Genomic DNA, 20,556 nt, shown 5'->3' with positions numbered 1-20,556 from the left:
AGAAAAAAGGACCACCTTTCAGTAAATTGTAAAAATAATCTGCTTAATTTAATATGCCCTAGGGACAATAGCTAATCAACTTGTTCCATGATCCATAAGTGAAGTCCAAAAATGGTTTGCAATTCATAAAGAAACTTAAGTCTTGTATGCATGTAGCATCTTAAATAATTCATATTCTACATCTGGAAATTACTGTGCTGTTACTTTCACTATTAGAAAAGCATTTAAAAAGCTGGTTTAAAACTAAATCACACCATTGTATTTTAAATGCAGCATGCATACTTTAAAATGAAGAAAAACGTCTGTGATGTCTTTTCACTTCACAATAGAGTATTATATGCCTAGATGCTGTTGATAACACCTTTCTTTTGCCTACTCATGAGGTTTAATATGCAAGAATAACACTGAAGTTACTTCATCTTATAGGCAATAGAAATAAATACCTCATTTTTTTCTTTCCTTTTGTTTTGGTGTTTGTTTGTTGGGTGTGGAGGGGTTTTTTGTGAAGCTATGTCAAGTTCTATAGTTATCCAGCTGCTTGGGACTAAAAATAGTTCTTAGCAAGTCAAGTGACTTTTCAAGCTAACCTCTCAGTAGACTTTAATCTGCATTACAAGCTAGAAATCTTTGAAGCTTATCATGTTTAATTTGCACAGCAAAGCCCAGAAAAGAAGTAAAAGAAAAGGGGAGGAGGGAGTCACAGCAGGGCAAGCAAATTCAAAACCAGTCAGTCACATTACATGGTTGGGTTTCTTGTCTGTATTCCGTTCTTCATATGCTAGTTTAACCTGAAGAATGACCAAAACCAACTATTAAATAAAATGAAATACTGGCAATAAGCAGACCAATGCTGCTACGAATAGAAACCTAGGACAAGACTGAGGTTAAATATATCTTTGTTTATACAATATTTTGTTTGGTGTTATGATGCCACTAAGTATTAGCCATATTTAAAAATGTTCTATTTTCTTGACGTTATCTTTTCGTTGCATTGTGCACGCTGTATGGAGGAAAGCATCTAGTTAGGATTGTTCTTTTGTTAGGGGAGGAATCCTGCCCTAGACCCTACGCAATCTAAAAGGACTCATATCAGGAACAGAGTGTATGCAGACCAAGCTAATTATCTATCTACTTTATCACTGTCCTTTCAACGGGACAGTGTGGTTAGGATAGTTCCACCGTGAAGAGGTGCCATTAACTTGAAAATGATAAGCTAAAGCTTGCCAGGCAGTTCTTCATTGTGTAATTCCATTTACTAACTAAAGACAAACAGCTCAAACTAAATCAGTAAAATACTTTTGCTCCTTTTCCCAATTGCATAAAACTTCTATGAAATCCCCCAACCTCCTGCCCACTGTGAAGCCAGCTGGAAAGAGCCACTTACCCGAATGTTGATCTGTTTGTCGTGGAGCACTCTCTGCAGCTCCAGGAGGCTGCTCTTCAGCGTCCTGAGCTTCACAGCCAGCTGCTCTGCCTCGTCCTTGGTGTGAGCCTTCCCCTCCATAAGCAAGTTCTCGTTGTGCACAGACAACTCTGACAAGGCTACCACCTTCTGCTCTATTTCAACCAACATGTTCTGCAGTAGCAAAAACAAAGAACCAAATTCATACATTTTCCAGCATCTGTTGCGCTTTCTGGCAAGACGACCTGTGGCCTTTCTCACCCGTCGCCAAGCTAAAGGCAAGTCAGATTATCATTGCTTTGCCTTCTAGGCCCTTTCAGAGTCCTTAGGAACAGGTTTGCAAATGTTTGCACTTGCCATTTCTGTTTGCAACCTTTTTCAAAATAGGAAATTAAAAAGTTATTTGAAACAAAGCGTTTGTTGTAGAGGAGATGCTCTTTATTTGTACATTAAAGGTAACGGTGCCTAATATGCTAGACTGACATCCATAATGAGAAGAAACAGAGCACATAGCTAGAGTGACTTCTTTCCTCTTCTTTCATGTGTGTTCAGTGAAATGCTTCCTACCTACTCCTATGTGTTGCTCTGGCTGCGTTGATAAGCTCCTCTTCTCACTATTTGCTCTTTCTGATTGGTGTGTGATGGACTTAAGGATTTCTGTATAATCCTCTTTAGTCTAAAGAGAGACTTAAAGTGACAAATCTCTGGCATGTTTATTCTCAAAAGCTACTTTCCTGACATTCCATTAACCATTCATGTATCAAAGACATAGAGCATATTTTGAACTTCCGAACTCAAAGTTCATACAATTCTTGCTAAAAAACCTAGCCTGACATCAAATGTTTATTTTTACCACAGCTACTGTCAAGTATAAACTTACAAATATTGGTCCTGAAGGAATGTGTGCAGGATGAGATGGACAGAGTCTCTAAAGAGTGGAAAAATAAAGGACTATTTGAAAAAAAAAAACAAAAAAACCAAAAAAACCCACAACAAACAAACGACTTACTCTATTAAGATTTTAAGAATAAGCAAAAGGACAGCAGTATTAACTTTTCCACAAAGTGAACTGTTCTTTTTAATTTTGACTTTCCTACAGATTATATTTTTAAAAAAATTACTGCTTTGTTTGAGTTCACAGGGTTTATCTATATACAAAAACCAGCTCCCAAGGACGGGTGCTGAAAGAACACTTGAGGCTGAGCAGACTGAAAATTCCACTAATGAAGTGATGTTGGTGGGAATTTAACTAGGTGTTTAATTCATCTGACTTATATGAAACTTGATTCCCATTTATCCTAAAATAGTCAAGATCCTAATTCTTTAATATGAAAAGGGATATTTTGTCCATCTGCCTCTTTCTTTTCTTGTAATTTTAATTATAATGATCATACAGTTGTAAACTCATATCTAAAAATGGAAAACTTCCACTAATTTGAGAACCTGGATGTTATGACTGATCCAAGTCCTGTTAATAAATGTATATGCAATTACTCCTATTGCAGCAACACATTTTTCCTCAGTTATTTTGGTATTCTAGGTGGATTAATATCAAATTCACAAAAATAGTAACTACTGATGATTATATTTTACTTCTGAATGTGGGTAGGGATTACTCCTGGAGAAAACACAACACTGTCCCAGTCACCACTGCTAGCGGGAGTGTGTGTTCTTCAGCTGAAAAAGGAGGAGTCAGAAAGTAGACTGCAGGTGCCTTCACACTTATCAAGTGAGCTGTTAACAACTCCAGCTTGAGTGGAGAAAAAACAATAAGTGAAGGGGATACGAGGCTGCCAAAGCAAAACAAAATCCCCTCTGAAAGCTGTAGAGCTTCAAATGTTCTTGTAGCCAGAATATCTTGTTTTCCTACTGCTATATTTATACAGGCTTTCTAAAGCACTGTTTGCCATCTCTAGTAAGAAATGAAGAACAGGCTATATCTTATTTCACAAATAATTGACGAAGCTAGTTGAGCATATATGAGGTACTAAGGAGCTTAGAAATTCTTCCCTATTAATATGCTCGCTCATTCCACTCAATAATGGCCTTAACACTGATGTTCTGTATGTGTCTCTTCATTCACACAAAACTATGTCCATCCTGTTCATCTAAACATTACAAGACTGATAATTTTACCTGACAGTCTACCAGCTGTGCTTCCATGTCCATAGGTTCCTCAGCAGTAACCAGGGCAGTGTCCAGCGTTGCTCGGGTATTGAGTAACCAGTGGTCAAGCTCATCAGCTTCACAACGGTACCTTTGAAGAGCCTGCTCTTGCCGCTGTTCTTCCAGCTGTTCATTCAGTTTTTCCTAGAGGTACAAACTGTATTTTACCTTTTCTAAACAAACAACAACAATCACTTTAAAATATTTTCTCTCTCTGTCACTCATAACTTCTATATAGTATTTTTGATCTGTAATAAGCCCTTTCTTTCAGAAGTTGGAAACCTATAAAAAAAATATTGCTTTCAATTGATGAGCTTGCTTTTCTGGTGATGTAAATTCTGTTTCAGTTAAGTCACTGTGTTTTCACTTCCTTCAGTGGATCTCTGCTATTATAACCTTTTAAAGGTGAGGCCTTTTCTGCCTCCTCTTGCTGCTCTCCTTTGGGTTTGCCCCACATTGATTCAGTTTGCTCAACTAGCACAGCACTGTTTGCTTCGGGAGAAAGACACATGGGAACATAGAGCTGGGAGTGGGCTGCAGAGAAAGGAGAGCAGCCTTGCGCTGTTTGGCAGCAGCAGGCTGTCAGATTGCCTTATTGTCTCTCAAGAGAGGCACGAGAGAGGTGCTTCAAGGACCCAACAGGGTAGTTGTGGGCCTTTGGTGTAGCCACTGTGGGTAAAGAGAAGACTGACGAGCTGTATACTTTGTCCGGCCTCTTGGAGGGTCCCTGTGCTGTGGTCATTAAGCTCCAATGGCTGCTGCAGCAACAGCATCGCAGCAACGTAGACTCCCTGGCTCCATCCATCAGCTGGTCCATCCATCGGACAGACAGGGAATGATCAGCAAGGCTCGCTCACCCTTTAATAGTCCCATATGAATGTGAAAACTGGCTGAACAGCTGGGGCCAGAGTGTGGTGATTAGTGGCAAAAAGTCTAGTGAGAGGTCAGTAATGAGCCTCAGCAAGTTTACTGATGACACAAAACTGGCAGGAATGGTTTGTACACCAGGAGGCTGTGTTGCCATCCAGACAGACCCCGACAGGCTGAAGAAATGGGCTGACAGGAACCTCATAAAGCTGAACAAAGGGAAATACAAAGTCCTGTATGTGGGAAGGAACAATCCCAAGCACTAGTGTTTGCTGGAGGCCAACCATCTGGAAAGCAGCTTTGCAGAAAAGGTCCTGGGTGTCCTGGTGGACACCAAGTTGAACATGAGTTAGCAATGAGACCTTGTGGTAAAGAAGGCAAATGGTATTCTGGGCTGCATTAAGATAAATGTTGCCAGCAGGTAGAGGGAGTTTATCCTCCTCCTCTACTTAAGTCTGGTGAGTCCACACTTTGAGTGCTGTGTCCAGTTCTGGGCTCCCACCAGAAGAGACATACAGAGCTCTGGAGCGAGTAGAAGGGATTTTGGGAATAAGAAATGGACAGAATGGGGTAGTCAGAGGATACTTATATGTATCAGATAATGCAGAATTAAGCCTGTTGCAGATGGTATGGAACAAGGGGAAGAGATTGTACTGGATCTGGCTGGGATGGAGTTAAATTCACCTCTGCCTGTACAGTGCTGTGCTTTGCAACTATGGCTAAAACTGCGTTGATAACACAGCAATGTTTTGCCTATTGCTGAACAGTGCTTGCACAGCATTAAGGCTTTATTTCCAACTGTCCTTAAGAAAGGCCAGCAGGTTGGGGTTGGGCAAAAAGTTGGGAGAGTACAGAGCCTGGACAGCTGACCCGAACTGACCAAAGGGATAATCTACACCATATGAGATCATGCTCAGCAACAAAAGACCAGGAAAAGGGGAGGTGAGAGAGCATCTGTGGTTCTGGCATTTGCCTTCCCAAGGAACTGCTACATGTGCTGAGAGCCTGCTTTCCAGGAAAGTGGCTAAACATCTGCCTGCTGATGGTGAAGCAGTGAATGAGTTCCTTATTTTCCTTTGCTTCCACACACAGCTTTTCCTTACCTTATTAAGCTGTCATTATCTCAATCCATGAGTCTTTCTGTCTGCCTTCTATTTTTAACCCATCCCATGGGAGAGGGACATGGGTGGGTGTTTGGCCGCTGGCCTGGGTCAACCTACCATACTTCTGTTCACAACACACCTTATAGGTCTGAGCTAAGACATGCTGCTTTTAAAAGCATACTTGGCATCTTAAGTCAAGTACATGTGCAGTAAGAAAATTCAGACCTGCATATGCAGGGCAAATCCCTCACATAGGGAAGTGCTTCTACAGCTTTTCTGAATGCTTAATTTTAATGGAAAAATTAATAACTGCATGTTAGAATAATTTAAAGAATAGTGATAACTGTTAAATGTCTCAAAGAATCCAGAGTCAAACAATTCTCAAGATCTAATTATTTAAATTAGGTCTATAGAAAGAACAATATTGTCAATCCACATCCTCAGCAGCAAAAGGTTTTTTTTTTTTTACCTGTTCTATCTGTATTTCTAGATTTACATTCCTGCAGTGTTCTGGAGGATCTTATCTGTGGAATAAGGGCTCTAAAGTGCACAGGTTAAATTACTGAATATTACCTACATACCATACATATTTCTTAGCCAGGATTATTGGGGAATACTTGTGCTATTGTATGAAAGTAACTGTCAGAATCCCAACCATAGTTAAGAGTAATATTTGACTTATGCTTTATCTTAAAATTATAAGTTAGAAGCTCCTCCTAAGTACTATCAGAAGTTTGTAAGATCCTGTATGGGGTGCAAGCTATAAACAGTAAGATCTCTATTCTAGTTCCAGTTCCTTATTTTTAATTAAATGCCATTTTTCTTCTGAGAAGAAAAAGCTTAGTGTATTTTTTTAAGAATAATAAAAAGATATTTCCTAAGGACCTGTTCACTGTCTCAGCTGACTGCACTGGACTAATGCAACTGATGCACCCTGAGACTCCCTTGTAACCCAGGTAGATCCATACAGCAAATTTTCACTCATGTCTCTCAGAATCAGTTAATGCTGGAATTACAAAGGCAGCAGCTGCTGTGTTTATGAGTTCACTGCTGCAGTACTTACCAGCAGAGCAATAAAGCTGCCCTGCAATGTTCAAACTAACTGTAGCCAGCTTAAGCATGACTGGATTTTCTCACCTATGTATTATCTTCGTATTAAAATCATCTTAGTATTAAAAGACTTTTGGTAAAGCTGTTAGACAAAGAAATAAAGGGGTGCATCTTCCAAAATAAAAGTTCACATGCAAATCACTCAGAAGATAAGCATAGACAACAATGCAATCATTTGGTATTATTTCATGTTTTAAGCTTTCCCTCTTTTCTTGTCTCCCAGTTTGGATAGGTGACTCGTCAAAAGGTTATTGTAGATAACATGACTTTTAACACTTGCACTCTGTTACTTTTCCTATGGAGGACAAGGAATACCAAGGGAACCTATTGAGAAAATGTCCATGAGGACATTAAATTAAAAAAAAAAAGACCAAAAAAAAAGAAATATACATATAAAATGACTCCTGTAGTGTGTTTCCAAGTTCCTTCTGGTTAATTACCACCTAGCATTAAGATGAGGGGCTCACTAAAAATAATAATGATTTATTAGTGAAAGGCATTGCAAGAAAAGAGCAGAACTGAAAATGACTTTTTAAAATATCAGCATTCAGTGGTGACCAAGGACTTTGGTGAAAGTACAGCTCTGACAAAAGCACCTTGCAAAATCTGCAATGTGGTCCAAAAGACCTGCTCCTAGAGGTTTTTTTTCTTGTACCTCTAACAGTTGTCGTTTTCCTGATGCCTTCATTCGAATTGTGGCCATTCGTTCTGCCAAGACCGTGAGTGTGGACTGCAATGCCAGCTGATCAGCTGCTTCTGCATCCAGCGGTTCTGAAACCAGCTCCTGTGCTAACGATGTCTGAAGCTCAGTGATTTCTTCTTGTAACATTAAAATCTCATCCATCAAAGCCTATTTAGAAATGAGAGCAGAGAAAGTATTTGCTTCATTCATCAGTAAGAAACAAGCATCTCAGGAGGCATAACTTAATATAAAAGTCAGGATGATTGTGCCAAGGGAGCATGAGCAACACAGAATAGTGCAACATATCACTTCTGGTTTGGCAGAGTGAGAATTCAGAAGGACTGAATCCTGCTTTCAGATGCTTAAGCTAGGATCATGCATCTGATAACTGAAATATGGATTTAATTACTTATCTTGAATTTCTAACATACCATGAGAAGTAATTACTTTGGAAATATTACACATACAGATTCATTCTTTAAGAAAAATAATTCTGGAGGTTACTCTAGTAGATATAGTGAAGATAATGAACAAGTCAGTGAGCGTGTGTTTGTGAGAGAGAAATAGGGGCTTCCAGCCTGAAACTTACTGACTGGACAAAGAATCTCCAGCAACATATGTAAACATCTATATGTAACTCCATGACGTAAAAGAAGTTCCTACTATCATTCTTATCTGATAAACCACTTTCCAAGATACCTACAAAAGGATGCTGCATTAACAGTATCTTAGAGCAGATACTTTCACGTTTAATAGTACACATTGGATACTCATACACATTAGATACACAGGACATCTCATGGTGCTAGGAAAGTCAAATGTTATGCTTTTCAGGTCACAAGGTTTCAACTGAAATCACAGCTGGCCCCACCAGATAGTTTAAAACTATCAGATAAAAGACTTAGATGATTACGACTTGAACATCTGTCAGACCAGTTACTGGTAAAGTACTCTCTTATTATTCAAAGCATCATTTATCAAGATTTTCACTGGGAGGGAATTATTTGTGTGCTTTGGTTTGGTTATTTTGCTTAAAAAAGCAAAGACTGTAGTTAGATCAGTTTACAGTGCATGAGTATTGGTTATGATCTTAGTAAATCTGAGAACACTATAAATAATCTTATATATGCTAGTGGCACTAATGCTGAAGAACGGTATGTGTAGATGTCACTGAACACAATGTTTGACAAAAGATTTTGCTGAAAATTTCCATTGGACAAACTCTTATGATTTATTCTGCTTTTTTGAAAGACTCCATATTAAAAGAATCCCCATTACACCATCTTTAGAACAGTGGGAAGTCCAGAAAGGCAAGGAATACTGTTAACAGAGAAAGTTCTTACAGCTACTGCATATTTTTGAGGCATCCATCATGAAGAATGCCACTACCTAGAAAATGGGAACTAAAGATATGCAGGTAATGCATGGTCTCCCTCTATTTCTCATCTAAAAGCTTTTACCTGATGTTCAGCCATCTGGCTCTCTGGGCTTTTGGCTGGTTCCAGACTCTCATTTAGTTTTATCTCAGTGGTCTCCATTTTTGTGGATATAGACTGGAGCGTGTCCTGATATTTTTGTTGACGCTCAAGAGCTTCATAGAGGGTCCGCTGCTTTTCACTGATCTGAAGAGGAATGAAAGGTGTAAATTCTGAACTATGACACAGTATTTGCTCTTTCTTCTGCTTCATACATCCCTAAAGATGACTTTATAAGACTAAACCAGAAAACCTGCAACAAGTTTTCAAAAGTATAAATTATAAAGCAAAACATGCTTATTAAAATATTTATATTTTTAAATGTTATCAGTTGAATTATAGGTTCTGTGACTGAAAAAAAAAAAATCACTGTAATAAGCAGGGAAAACCTAGACACATTCTCATGCCTTATTTTAGATTTTACGCACTCAAACATGAGAATGTGAACAATTTGCTAGACACATTGCTCTTAATACCTCATAATAGCTACCGTCCCTCTCCAAAGAATTCAAATTTATATAATGTCATCAAAACTTGGACCATTCTCATACATCACTGAATGATTATGCTGCACTACTATGCAGAAATGTGTTAAGTTGATGCGGCATTTGGAGAAACTGGATCCTTGGGCCTTTTTTTTTTCCCAGTTCATTCAGCATTAGTGGATTTCCCTGTTAGGTTATGGAATATAGTCTGACAGTAGCCAACACAGACCTGTTGGAGCAGGCCCAGAACAGGGTCACAAAAATTATCAGAGGCGAGAAAAGGAGGAAAGTCTGAGAGAGTTGCAGTTGTTCAGCCTGGAGAAGAGAAGGCTCCAGGCAAAACTTATTGCAGCCTTTCAAAACTTAAAGGGGGCTTATAAGAAATACGGGAACAAAGTTTTTAGCAGGGCTTGTGATAGGACAAGGCATAATGGTTTTAAAGCTAAAGGAAGGGAGATTCAGACTAAACATGAGCAAGAAATTTTTTTATGATGAGGGTGGTGAGACACTGGAACAGGTTTCCCAGAGAGGTGGTAGATGACCTGTCCCTGGAAACTTTCAATGTCAGGCTGGATGGGGCTCTGAGTTCAGATGAAAACTTACCACATTTTTCAGTGTTTCCCAAGAACGCTGCAAATCATCCAGTTTGGCACTAGCAGCTGATTCTAAGCCTGGTTCGTAGAACTCCTGAGTGGCTGAAGCGCTGGGTTGAATTTTAGCAGCTTCTGTCTGCAACTGTTCAGCAGATAAGGCTTGGTAATAAGCAATGTCCTACAAGCACGAAGGACATTACTGCACTTTCAAAACAAAATATAGTGCATAAGAATATCCCCCCACATGCTGCCCATTGCGTATGTCCATTAAATAAAACCCACAAAGCTAAAACCTCCAAGAAACCTCTGAGCAACACAATAAACATCTGATAGCAGTACACTGAGTATGGTTTGGAGCTTCACTATGATGAAGACTGTGGATATATTTTTTTCATGTTCATATTAGCAAGAAGGCTCAGGAGGCAACTGCAGACAGATATGGAAAGGCTGGGAGGAGAGTACTACAACTGGGAACCTTGTTGTAGCATCATCACAACTATATATGGGGAAAAATCGATCACAACAGTGGGTTACAGTATTGTAAGTCGCAAAAAATATTACCCTAAGTAACAGTAGCACAGAGAAGGCAACAGCAGAACCAAAAAGGAGTATGCTGAAGGACTAGTCAATGAGCTAAAAAAGAGTATTAAGCACGAGCTTATAGTAAGCCTTCAAACTGGTACTCAAAACTAACTTATAAAAGGTAGTGGGAAAATGGACGGAAAGCACTAAGGAAAATGGGCAAATGTTCAAATTACCATCAAAAATTCAAGGCAGAACTGTTTCTGATCAAAACTTCTATACTTAGTGTATGGGGATTTCTTCAACTATTGCACATGACAATGAAAAAGAAATGTAAAATTAAGAAAACATGCACAGTGTCTGCACTTAAGTCAGGAAAGCAGACTTGATGACAAGGATTATTTAAAACTGAACCCATGTATGAGAGTTACCACCACTTCTGTTTGGAAGGTGAAATATCCTGCAACCTTCCTTCATCTCGCTTCATAGCCCCACTTAGTGAACTATGCTCCAGATCATGTGATGCAGCAGCTGTTGTCCAATTTCCTCAATCATTTTGAAATTGTAAATGCCACTGGTGAAAACTCTAAGACATAGTTTTACTGCCGGTGAAATCAGCGAGTGATTTTCCACCAATCTCTGTTAGGCTGGACCAAACCTCCTTTAAGGCAGGTCTCAGAGTTATCGCAATATTTGCATAAAAGGTTGCTCAAAATCTACTGAAAAGCGTACATGGAAAATCCTCCTCCAAAGATTGCAAATTACTCAAGTTTCTTCTTTCCTGACCCTATATGAGGGAGAGGAAAATTCAGCATGTTGAGCCATGTGACCCAGAGAAAACTAAGTGCCTTTTGCTTAGCAGCTTGCAGAGCTGTGGCCACCAAAGAGACCACAGACTATTTGCCATACCGCAAATGCAAGCGTATAAATGTGTATAAATACCTGAAGGAAGGGTGCAAAGACGACAAAGCCACACTCTTTTCAAGGGTGCCTGGTGACAGGACCAGAGGCAATGGGCACAAACTGAAACACAGGATGCTTCCGCTGAACATCAGGAAACACTTTTTTACTGGGAGGGTGACTGAGCACCGGCACAGGTTTTCCAGGGAGGTTGTGGAGTCTCCCTCCTTGGAGATACCCAAAAGTCATCTGGATATAGTCCCAGAAATCCTGCTGTAAGTGGCCCAGCTTGAGGAAGGGGGTTGGACAAGATTATCTCCAGAGGTCCCTTCCAACCTCAACCATTCTGCGATTTTGTGTAGGTACATAAAAGCTAGGTACTGAACGAGTCTACTTCTGAGGTACCAGAACTGAGAGGATAATGATGACCCTAATTTGGAGCAGAATCTTTAGTTCCCAATATTTTTTTCAATATGTTATCTAATACCACATGTGAACAAATCCAAGTTCTGGAAGAGCACAGAAACCAGGTCACTACCCAGGTGGAGTCAACTTTGGCTCTCCTTCTAACCAAACCTAAGAAGCAGAGAGTGCCCCCCCGTGCCAGAAAACACCCCATCATCCAGCAGCTGCACAGACATGGTTCTTCATTCCTTCCTCCAAGAATGGCGATACTTAGCAGGTTATCTGCTTCCTGAATGGACATTTTAACAATGAAGGTGCTGCTCAGAGATCACTATCAGAATTTTTAAAGGGAAGCAGCAACCAAGAGTGTATTTTACAGACTGCTCAATCGCACATCTTTATGCCTGAAAAAGTCAGAAGACCCAAGAATGGACAGCACATCAAACTGTCCAAAAATGTCAGATGAGGTACTTCTTCACAGGCACTAATTGGGAAACTTGAAAAAAAAAGAAAAAAAAAAAATTATGAAGGTGTTTATGATGTCCAGGAGCCAACAGGGAATAGGTAACAGCTTAGCACAGCATTCAGTATTGCAATTTCAGAATTTTTTACTCTGACCACAAGTGATCTTTCCAAGTCATGGTGAAAAATTGCACCAGTGAAGACTTCTCATTTTGCCTTCTCTGCAGCTACTCTCCGGCCCTTAGCTAGTCCTCTCTCAAGGCCAAGAGAAAAGCCGTGCTTCTGAGACTTCTTAATCATGGTTTCCAGAATAACTGGCTTGCTTTTACAGAGAGGGAAAAGCAACCCCTTTCCCCGTCTTTTCACCTACTTTTTGGAGTACACAACATGGCAATTTCTTTTTGGTAGAGCTTTCAAATCATGGTAGTGTGAATCCAGATGTTCTCACAAGTAACAGATTTTGTTGCCCCCTATAAAGGCCCTAAAATCTCATGCTTGCTTTTATGAAAATTAGCCAATTAACAGTTCTCAAACTCTGTTGTTAGGATGTAGTGGCAAAGGGTGTGTTTAGATTTCAACAGTTATTTAACAAGGGCTGTTGTACCCTAGATGAGTTTGTGAAAGGGAAGGAGAAAGAATTTTTAAGTAGGCTGTGCACAAAGAGATAGAAAGACGTTTAATAGCAACCCAGTGCTGAAGACTTGAAGACAGGATCAGCTGTGGCCTCTAAGGCTTTTTGCCAACAATTCAGCTTTTTCAACTCAATTGCTCTGCACTGTGTACCTAGAAAAAAAGTCTTCAAAACATTTTGATAGTCACTCCCAGCTTGATTTCAGAGAATTTTCAATACAAAACAAACAACATTGGCATCTGTTAGTTTGTAAAACTGCAAAATCTGTCACTTTCTTGTATTTATGGTCTTGTTTTAATCTATTCCAATACAAAGAACCAGTATTTCCACTAATATGCAGTTGCCACTTGTTTCATATTTTCATTACTTGTTAGTAATGTAAAAATAGAGCATAGATGTCTGCATTCAGACTGGCTACACCATTAAGAGATGTTAGGAAACCCCAATGAAAGACCGCACAGAGCTTATTAGACATTATTTTAAAAGGTCTTAACATCCAGCCTTGCCCTTCCCAACCCCCACTTCATAAGAGCTTTTTTTCCAAAGACTAAATTACTGTAATTTTACAATTACACTGTTACAATTACAATTTTTACAAAAACAATTTCACTTTTTAGAGCTCCTGTTCACATGTTTTACTGGTACTTTGTAGGTGATCTTCCTGTGAGAAATTATTTCTCTTAACACTGGCTACTTTTTAAAACAAAACATTTCCAAATTAGTTTTATTGAGTCTTACTGAATACAAAATATTTTAAACTTACATTTAAGCTCCTAATTCACTAATCTCTAGATTTTTTTTTTTTTAACCAACCTCCTTTCCTGAAGTCTCTCTTGGCATTCATCATGATCAGCACTGGCAGCTTCATAGCTTCTTTAGTTTTAATCTCACGTGAGTGTGAACCTGAGCATTTTGTAAGTAAACCACTGCATTTTGGAACCTTCTTCCGCTTATTGTTTAGTACGTACAGTTCATTTCAACATTAACCACACTGAAGAAACCTTCATCTTTAAGTTTTTTAGATACTATAACATCAGCAATTTTATGTCTTGCAAAGATCTTCTGCTAAATCAAAGACATCATCTTATTTTTCAACTTTGCCCTAGTAAATCACAGATTCTAAAATTTGCATTTTGGTGTCAGTGCATGGTGCAACAGCACCTTCACTGGATTTTGCTTAGTATTTGAGTTACTGGAGCTATTAGCCTGGTTTTACATTTTCAGAGAAATGTAATGAACTAACATTGGGTTTGTTTATTAGGAAGCAAGTTGCTCTTTGTCCTTTAACTGTTTCATTGATTAATTTTGTTGTAAGATTTTTGTGCTGAAATATATGGCTGCCTTTCTATGGTAAGTAAACTTTACAGGGAAATTTCTGATTATCTGAAATGGCAGAACACTAGAAAAACGCTTCTCATTCATTATATAACTTTTTCATTAAGCTGTTGTAGATTTAGTATTTTTTTCTTATGTCAGTTCATGAAAATGAATAATTTATTTAGCAACTTCTATAGCGCCATATGCATCTTTGAAATTAGTGGAAGGAATTGGTGGCCACCTTGCTCAAACTCCTCTAATTCTACTCAGCAATGCAACACAACGCACTCTACTCTTTAAGTCTGCAGTGGTTGATTATGGAAGCAGTCACAAATGCAAAACTAAACAACCAGCCACAGAACACACAACATGATGAATTCAGTGAGGTAGTGACTGCTCCTAAGACTCATTTCTAAACTTCTAAAGCTTAACATTTTATGTGTGCCTTCATGTGTGTGATGCTCAACATACTGGTTCATTGCTTGCATTTTAATCAGTGCTGGTGTACACTTGTTCCTATTAGAAGTGCCAGAGCCCTCAGTTTTGATTTAAAATCTAATTTCAGTGATTTCACTGATCTGCCTCATTAGCACTTAAAAGAGACTGTTACAGAAAGTATGGAATGAACAATACATGAAAAAAATACATGAAAGTTAATACTTGAAATGGTATTAAGTGGAAGATATCAGACTGTGACTTCAATGCTACAACGCCAATGGTACAGTAAGATAGACATATAAGGACGTAATGCAATGTTTTACTATGGGCAGTATAAAATTACACTTTTTCTTAGGATGCAAGATTCCATTGAGTACTACTGAGAAAATAAAAAGTAGCTTATAAATAGAAAATAGTAGTGACATGGAAGAGCTTTGTAATTGTCACTTAAATTTTATTTTTAAAATCATTGAATAGCTGTGACACCAGATTTATACATTTTAAAACTCAGAAGTCAATATTTGCATCAATTTTGAACTAGAACTTGAGGGTTCACTTAGGTTAGAGCTTAACTCTTAGGTCCTTGGAGCTATATGCAAATATTATTTCAGAGCATTAAATAAACCACCTGTGGACTGGAATCATGCATGTCTGAGATAAAAGCTGAATGAATGCCAAGAGGGAGGTACCTGGTTAACAGAAGCATCTGTATTAGCCACAGGTGAGGGAGAGCGACAGGCAGGTGGAGAAGAAATCTCACTGTTGGTTCCCTCCTCCCCAGACTCCTCAGTGACAGGGGAGAGCAGCGTGTGACAGCGACCAGCAGTCATCTGCCACAGGAAAAGCAACCCCAGAGTACAGGAAGAAAATCAGTTACCTCAGCTTAGGTTTGACTTAGATTGAGATCAAAATAAGAAAAACAACACGTGGCCAGAATTACCATGACATTATTTAGTCCTACTTCATACTCTCAGATTTACCAGTGTAAAAACCTGGTTGAATTAATAGTGTCTTTTACCTCATACTTCAGTATGAACATGCTCTCCTGTATCCTAATGAATTTAAAAGAAAACATATAGCAAGCAACTCAATAATAACAAATCAGGGTTCGCCTAAATGTCTTCTAAACAATCAGTACTGCATGCAGAAATACTATGGAGAGCTACAGAATAATGCAGTATTGGCCTCAGTACTCAGGCCTGGTTAGAACACAGAACGAACTTAAAATATAAGATACACACAATCCAGTAACAACATATTCTTCTTGCTTCCTCAATGCTGTTATACAGTAATAAATCCTGAATCTGCAGTCTATTTTCAGTCAGGCAAAAATCCCAATAGCATCAGCAGTATGTTTGTAATAAGACCCAGTCAGAAACAAACAAAAGCAGAGTAATTCACACATGAGGCCTGTGTCAGTAGTTAGGCAGCTTACATTTCCAACACACTCATCTGAGAATATAGCAGCATACTGTCAATTATCACATCAACACTTTAATACAAAACCCATACACTGCAACATGTTACGAAATAATAATTATTCTGGTTTTATGTTATTCCTGAATCCAGTAGTTTCTTAGCGTTTGCTCTTGCATGCTGACAGCTATGAAAAAGCACTGTATTTGCATCTTATTACAGACAACTTCTGCTGGTATTTGTCTGTTAAGTAACTTCATCCTTTATCAACAAGTCTTGAAAACCCATAAGAAGCAAAATCCAGAAAGGGGAAGCTGTAACTTGTTAGGTTTGCTACACTACAGCCATTTCAAAAGCAAAACGTAGATGCAAACTGTGGCAACTTGCTACACAGGAGTGTTGCAATGATGCAAAAGCAAGCAGCGCAGATAAGCAGCAGCGAGACCAATGCATTCCTTACCATAACCACCGAGGGATGAGCGGGGTGTCCTGGGAGCAGGTCTGAATCCAGCTCCTCCATGCCCTCTGAAAGCCCCTCCACTTCTGTCACCGTCAGCAGCATGGTGGCATGTTTTGCTTTCATTGTCAGCATCTTGCACTTCGAATTCAAAGCAGCAATTTGCTCCTGGTATCCTTTGATCTTCTGTGCCAGCTCCTGAGGAAACATTTTTTTTCCCCTAATGCAGAGGCAGCCAAGGGAGGCCACAGGACCAGCAGCATTTCAGCTTCCGCGGCGAAGGCGAGCTCTCCTTCCCAGCCCAGCCAATAACATCAGAGTTCTGCCTCCCAGAAACCCCGCAGAAGCTGCCGCAAAGGCTGACTGACTGACGAGCAGGATGTTGATAGTGGAGGGAACAAGTCGGGCTGCGTCTGGCTGCACAGCTAAACCGCAGAGCCCAGAGCTTTAGAGCGAAACCGGAAAAACAAAAATGCTGTGAAAGGCTCTGTGTGGATGGTAATCGCAGAAGGGAGGGAGGGACAGCTCACGCTTGCATCCAGCCCGAACCTGACATGAAATCTATAAGCTTCAGACTGCAGCAAAGGGGAGCGTCTCTCCCTCTTCCTGTCTCGTTTTATTTCCCCTGTTCTATTTCCATTTATCTGAGGAAGATGAAGCTTCTCTGCATAATGCATGCCATGGAAATGAGGTCATATGGTAACCACAACTGTAAAAAATGCCTCATTCAGCTCCCACCAGAAAGAATGAATTGTTCAAACAATACCTCCTCACAGGATCTAACAAGATCAAGTGTGATATGAACAATCGGTCACATAAGAAGATTAAATGCCGGTGTTTGGATAAGCTGTATTTTAATCTTGTTTTGGTTTTGTGTAAGTCTTCAGAGTTAAAAGCTGAGCTGCACACAGTAGTGACATTTCTTTAAAAAGAGCTGAGGAATCTGTCCTAAAGAAGAGTATATTTTAAAACACTGGTTTTTATGGCTATGAGATCATCTATCTGCATGGCCAGACATCATAATAACTTCAAGTTCAGTCAGAGAAGAAAGATGGAAATAGATAATCGCAGAAACTGACTCGTCTTCTCTCCTGCCCTGTACCTTTGCCTAGTTCAGTGTCCAGCTTCAAAGCATTCAATTAATATATTGAAAACAAAAAATGGTGTGATATTTTCATATTTCTGTCAAAGTTATTGTTCCTGTCTCCCTAGAGGCTCAAAAACACAATAGAATTTTGATATATAAAGTGAAAAACAACATTTGTATACGTTTGCCTGCTAAATCAGTGATTATTTATTCAAATACATATTTCTGCTTTATTTTTATCTCTGCTTTTATTTCATCAGCAAACACAAGTTTTCAAGGAAAAATAGCATCTGAAGTTGCAAGATCTAATTGCAATCTCTTTTAAAAAGTAAGAAAGATTATTGCTTCAGGCTGGTAAAATTAAAATAAATTTTTTTTGGTTATATAACATTTTTGGGAAACCATTTCCTCAAAATCAGAGTGCAGAACAGTCACAGTGATAAATATAGAGTTAGAAATGGAAGCACCACAAAGACTGAGGATGACACTTTACTGCCTGGGGTTCAATGGTACCTGGTCATTGCCTGTCACGTCAGCAACAAAAGGAGCTCTCTTGGAGCTCCAAGGCTTACCTTGAAGACGAAGCAAATTCTTGAGTATAAAACAATCAACTAGGGCAATCAAAAACCAGATCAAGCCATACCTTTAATATGTAGCAACTGGAACAGTTATCTGCTCTGTTTGGCAAGTACCAGTCATTCACTAATGTGCAATGCATGACATCTCTGAGGCCTAGTGGGAAATCATTATCATTCAATATATGCTATGCTTTCCCACAGGCATTTTACAGACAAAATATTAGCCAAAAATATGCATATCTGAGTATGCAAGTATGAAACCTGACTACTCTGGCTGATCCCAACATGTGCAACAGAGTAAAGCTGCTGTCTTCCTGCAAATGTTTAGAAGGTCTCCTAGCTACCAAAATTGTTCAAATGCAGATGACATTTCAAGCTGCCCCATTTTTAATTCCTTCCTCCCTGCAGCATCTGTTCTTCCTCCAACCCTGTATTGCTGAAGTTATTCTCCTGCATTTGCTGTTCCAGAACATTTGATTAGAGAGTAGTAGCATTTTAAATTCACTATTAAATGATAGAAGTGTTTGTTTAAGCAAACTGCTCTGCATTTATACTAGGTAACTTTTGTAACAACTGGATAGAAAATGAACAAAACATTAGGTTATAGTAATATCACATAATAGCACACAGCGCTTTTAACTCAAAGTTAAAGAAATGGTGCCCTCTGGTGCCAAAAGTGACACACAGAGCTCAATGGTGCATTTTCTATCCCAAGAAATAACTGTCCCTTGATTATGCAATGCAATTTCCTTTGCCAGGAGATTAGGACACATTTAACTGACTAAACAAATAAATACACCACACTATACCAATAGCACGAGTTTTCTATCTGGTATGAAGCCTACCTGCTCACCCACCCTTGATCAAGTCTGAAAAGCTACTGAGCTAATAGATGACAGTTGCTTATGAGAAGTTTTTGGGTTCAATGAGCTGCCATTGAGCTCGTGTTGTCATGTTTTTGGCTCGCCTACCTCATGACGTGAAATCTGGACCTGGAGTTCCTGGATGTTGCTGGTGGCTATTGGCTTGTCTTGGATCTCATGATGGGCGCTCTCTATCATTTGCTGTAAATGTTTCATTTCTTGCTCATATTGCTCATACTGAACCACTGCCTCCTTGAGAGGGGGAAAAAAAAAAGAGTTGTGTATAGGAAAATAAATATTTACATAGTTCAAGCACGACTGATCTCCCTTCAGAAGTGGAATAAACCTACATCTACCTGGCAGTCTCATCCAAATAAGCAAAACAGAAATACAGTTGGGAGAAAGTCCATTCAGAAATATTGTGAACTGTAATGAATTCAAAGGTTTTATTTATTCGACTATTTCTAAAAAACAGTTGACATGATTATTTTATGTATCTAATATGAGGGGCTAGAACTTCTGATTCTAAAAAGTATCTGCACCAAACATAATCACCAAAAGATAGCATTGCCTAGTCTCACAGATTTACTGTATAGCATTTCCCCTGCTTTTTCACTTCGCACCTCCATTTATGAAATAGAAAGGCTCTATGAAAAAAAGCTAGATTTTCCAGAAAATAGAACTAGCAGAGGATTATGAAGATTAATTTAGAACATTATCCTACCAGTGTGGTATCACTTCTTTCTATCATAGATTCACCAGCAGTTCATCTAACCTGTTTTAAAGCTTTTCATTGTGACATTGTACCCTTCCTTGTATTTAAGTATCACTAAGTATCCTTAATGACTGAAAGTGTCTTTAATCTAACCTGAATCCCTCTACTAGCAACCTAGCTCACCATGTATTTTTCTATGACTGAAAAGCAGGAAAGAAAAGCTTATTCTCTTCTTCGGAAATACCTTTTACATGTTTTAAGTATGAATTCAAACAATCAAACAAAACTTAGTTTCCTTGTTTCCTAGCAAAACTTGAAAATGCAACTATAATACTTGCTGAATGGTTCGAAAATCAGAAAGCAAATATATCATAGTATGGTTTGGGTTGGAAGGGACCTTTAAAGGTCATCTAGTCCACACCCCCCCCCCCCCACACACACACAATGGGCAGGGATATCTTAATATATACACATTTTTAATAAATAGGGAAAAAAACACATTATTTTTATCCTAGAAAGCTGTTTAATCAACTCAGTAGTTGATATGCGATTATTATAAGCAGCTGATATAATGATATATTAATTTCATTAACTAATTGTATATATTATAAAATTAACCTGCATACACATGTATATTAGCTATTTCTTTAGTTAATCCTAGCAGGATTACCAAAAACCAGAGCAAGATCAAGGAGAGAACCGAGATGAGAGTCTGATGGGTAAATCAACCAATAACATCATCATGAATGCTAAAATCCCGAAAAATATGGAGTCAGAAATGACTAAAACATAGTGGGAAACTTCCTGATGGTACTACACAGAAAAGAGGAGTTCACAGAGATATGAAACACAATTTGCATGGCACTGTTCGATTTACTGGGA

At 38.8% G+C, this 20,556-nt stretch overlaps 1 protein-coding gene across 2 annotated transcripts in view; it reads right to left on the bottom strand.

Moving 5' to 3' along the window:
* The window catches only part of SYNE1 (spectrin repeat containing nuclear envelope protein 1), a 295,209-nt gene that overhangs the window by 84,193 nt on the left and 190,460 nt on the right, over positions 1-20,556 (bottom strand). The window contains exons 40-48 of one of the 2 annotated variants that reach the window (XM_065632669.1): positions 19,068-19,211; positions 16,435-16,629; positions 15,248-15,388; positions 9,894-10,061; positions 8,791-8,952; positions 7,304-7,498; positions 3,539-3,712; positions 1,385-1,576; positions 741-788 (exon numbers count right to left, since the gene is read on the bottom strand). In XM_065632669.1, coding sequence (XP_065488741.1) covers positions 741-788; positions 1,385-1,576; positions 3,539-3,712; positions 7,304-7,498; positions 8,791-8,952; positions 9,894-10,061; positions 15,248-15,388; positions 16,435-16,629; positions 19,068-19,211 — 1,419 coding nt within the window. The remainder of the gene's footprint in view (positions 1-740; positions 789-1,384; positions 1,577-3,538; positions 3,713-7,303; positions 7,499-8,790; positions 8,953-9,893; positions 10,062-15,247; positions 15,389-16,434; positions 16,630-19,067; positions 19,212-20,556) is intronic. The other variant, XM_065632672.1, reaches the window with a different exon arrangement.

Source organism: Caloenas nicobarica, chromosome 3, assembly GCF_036013445.1.
Source record: "Caloenas nicobarica isolate bCalNic1 chromosome 3, bCalNic1.hap1, whole genome shotgun sequence".
In the NCBI taxonomy this organism is placed as follows: Eukaryota; Metazoa; Chordata; class Aves; order Columbiformes; family Columbidae; genus Caloenas; species Caloenas nicobarica.
Note: the sequence above shows the minus strand (reverse complement) of the source record. Positions and strands in the feature narration are given on the sequence as shown.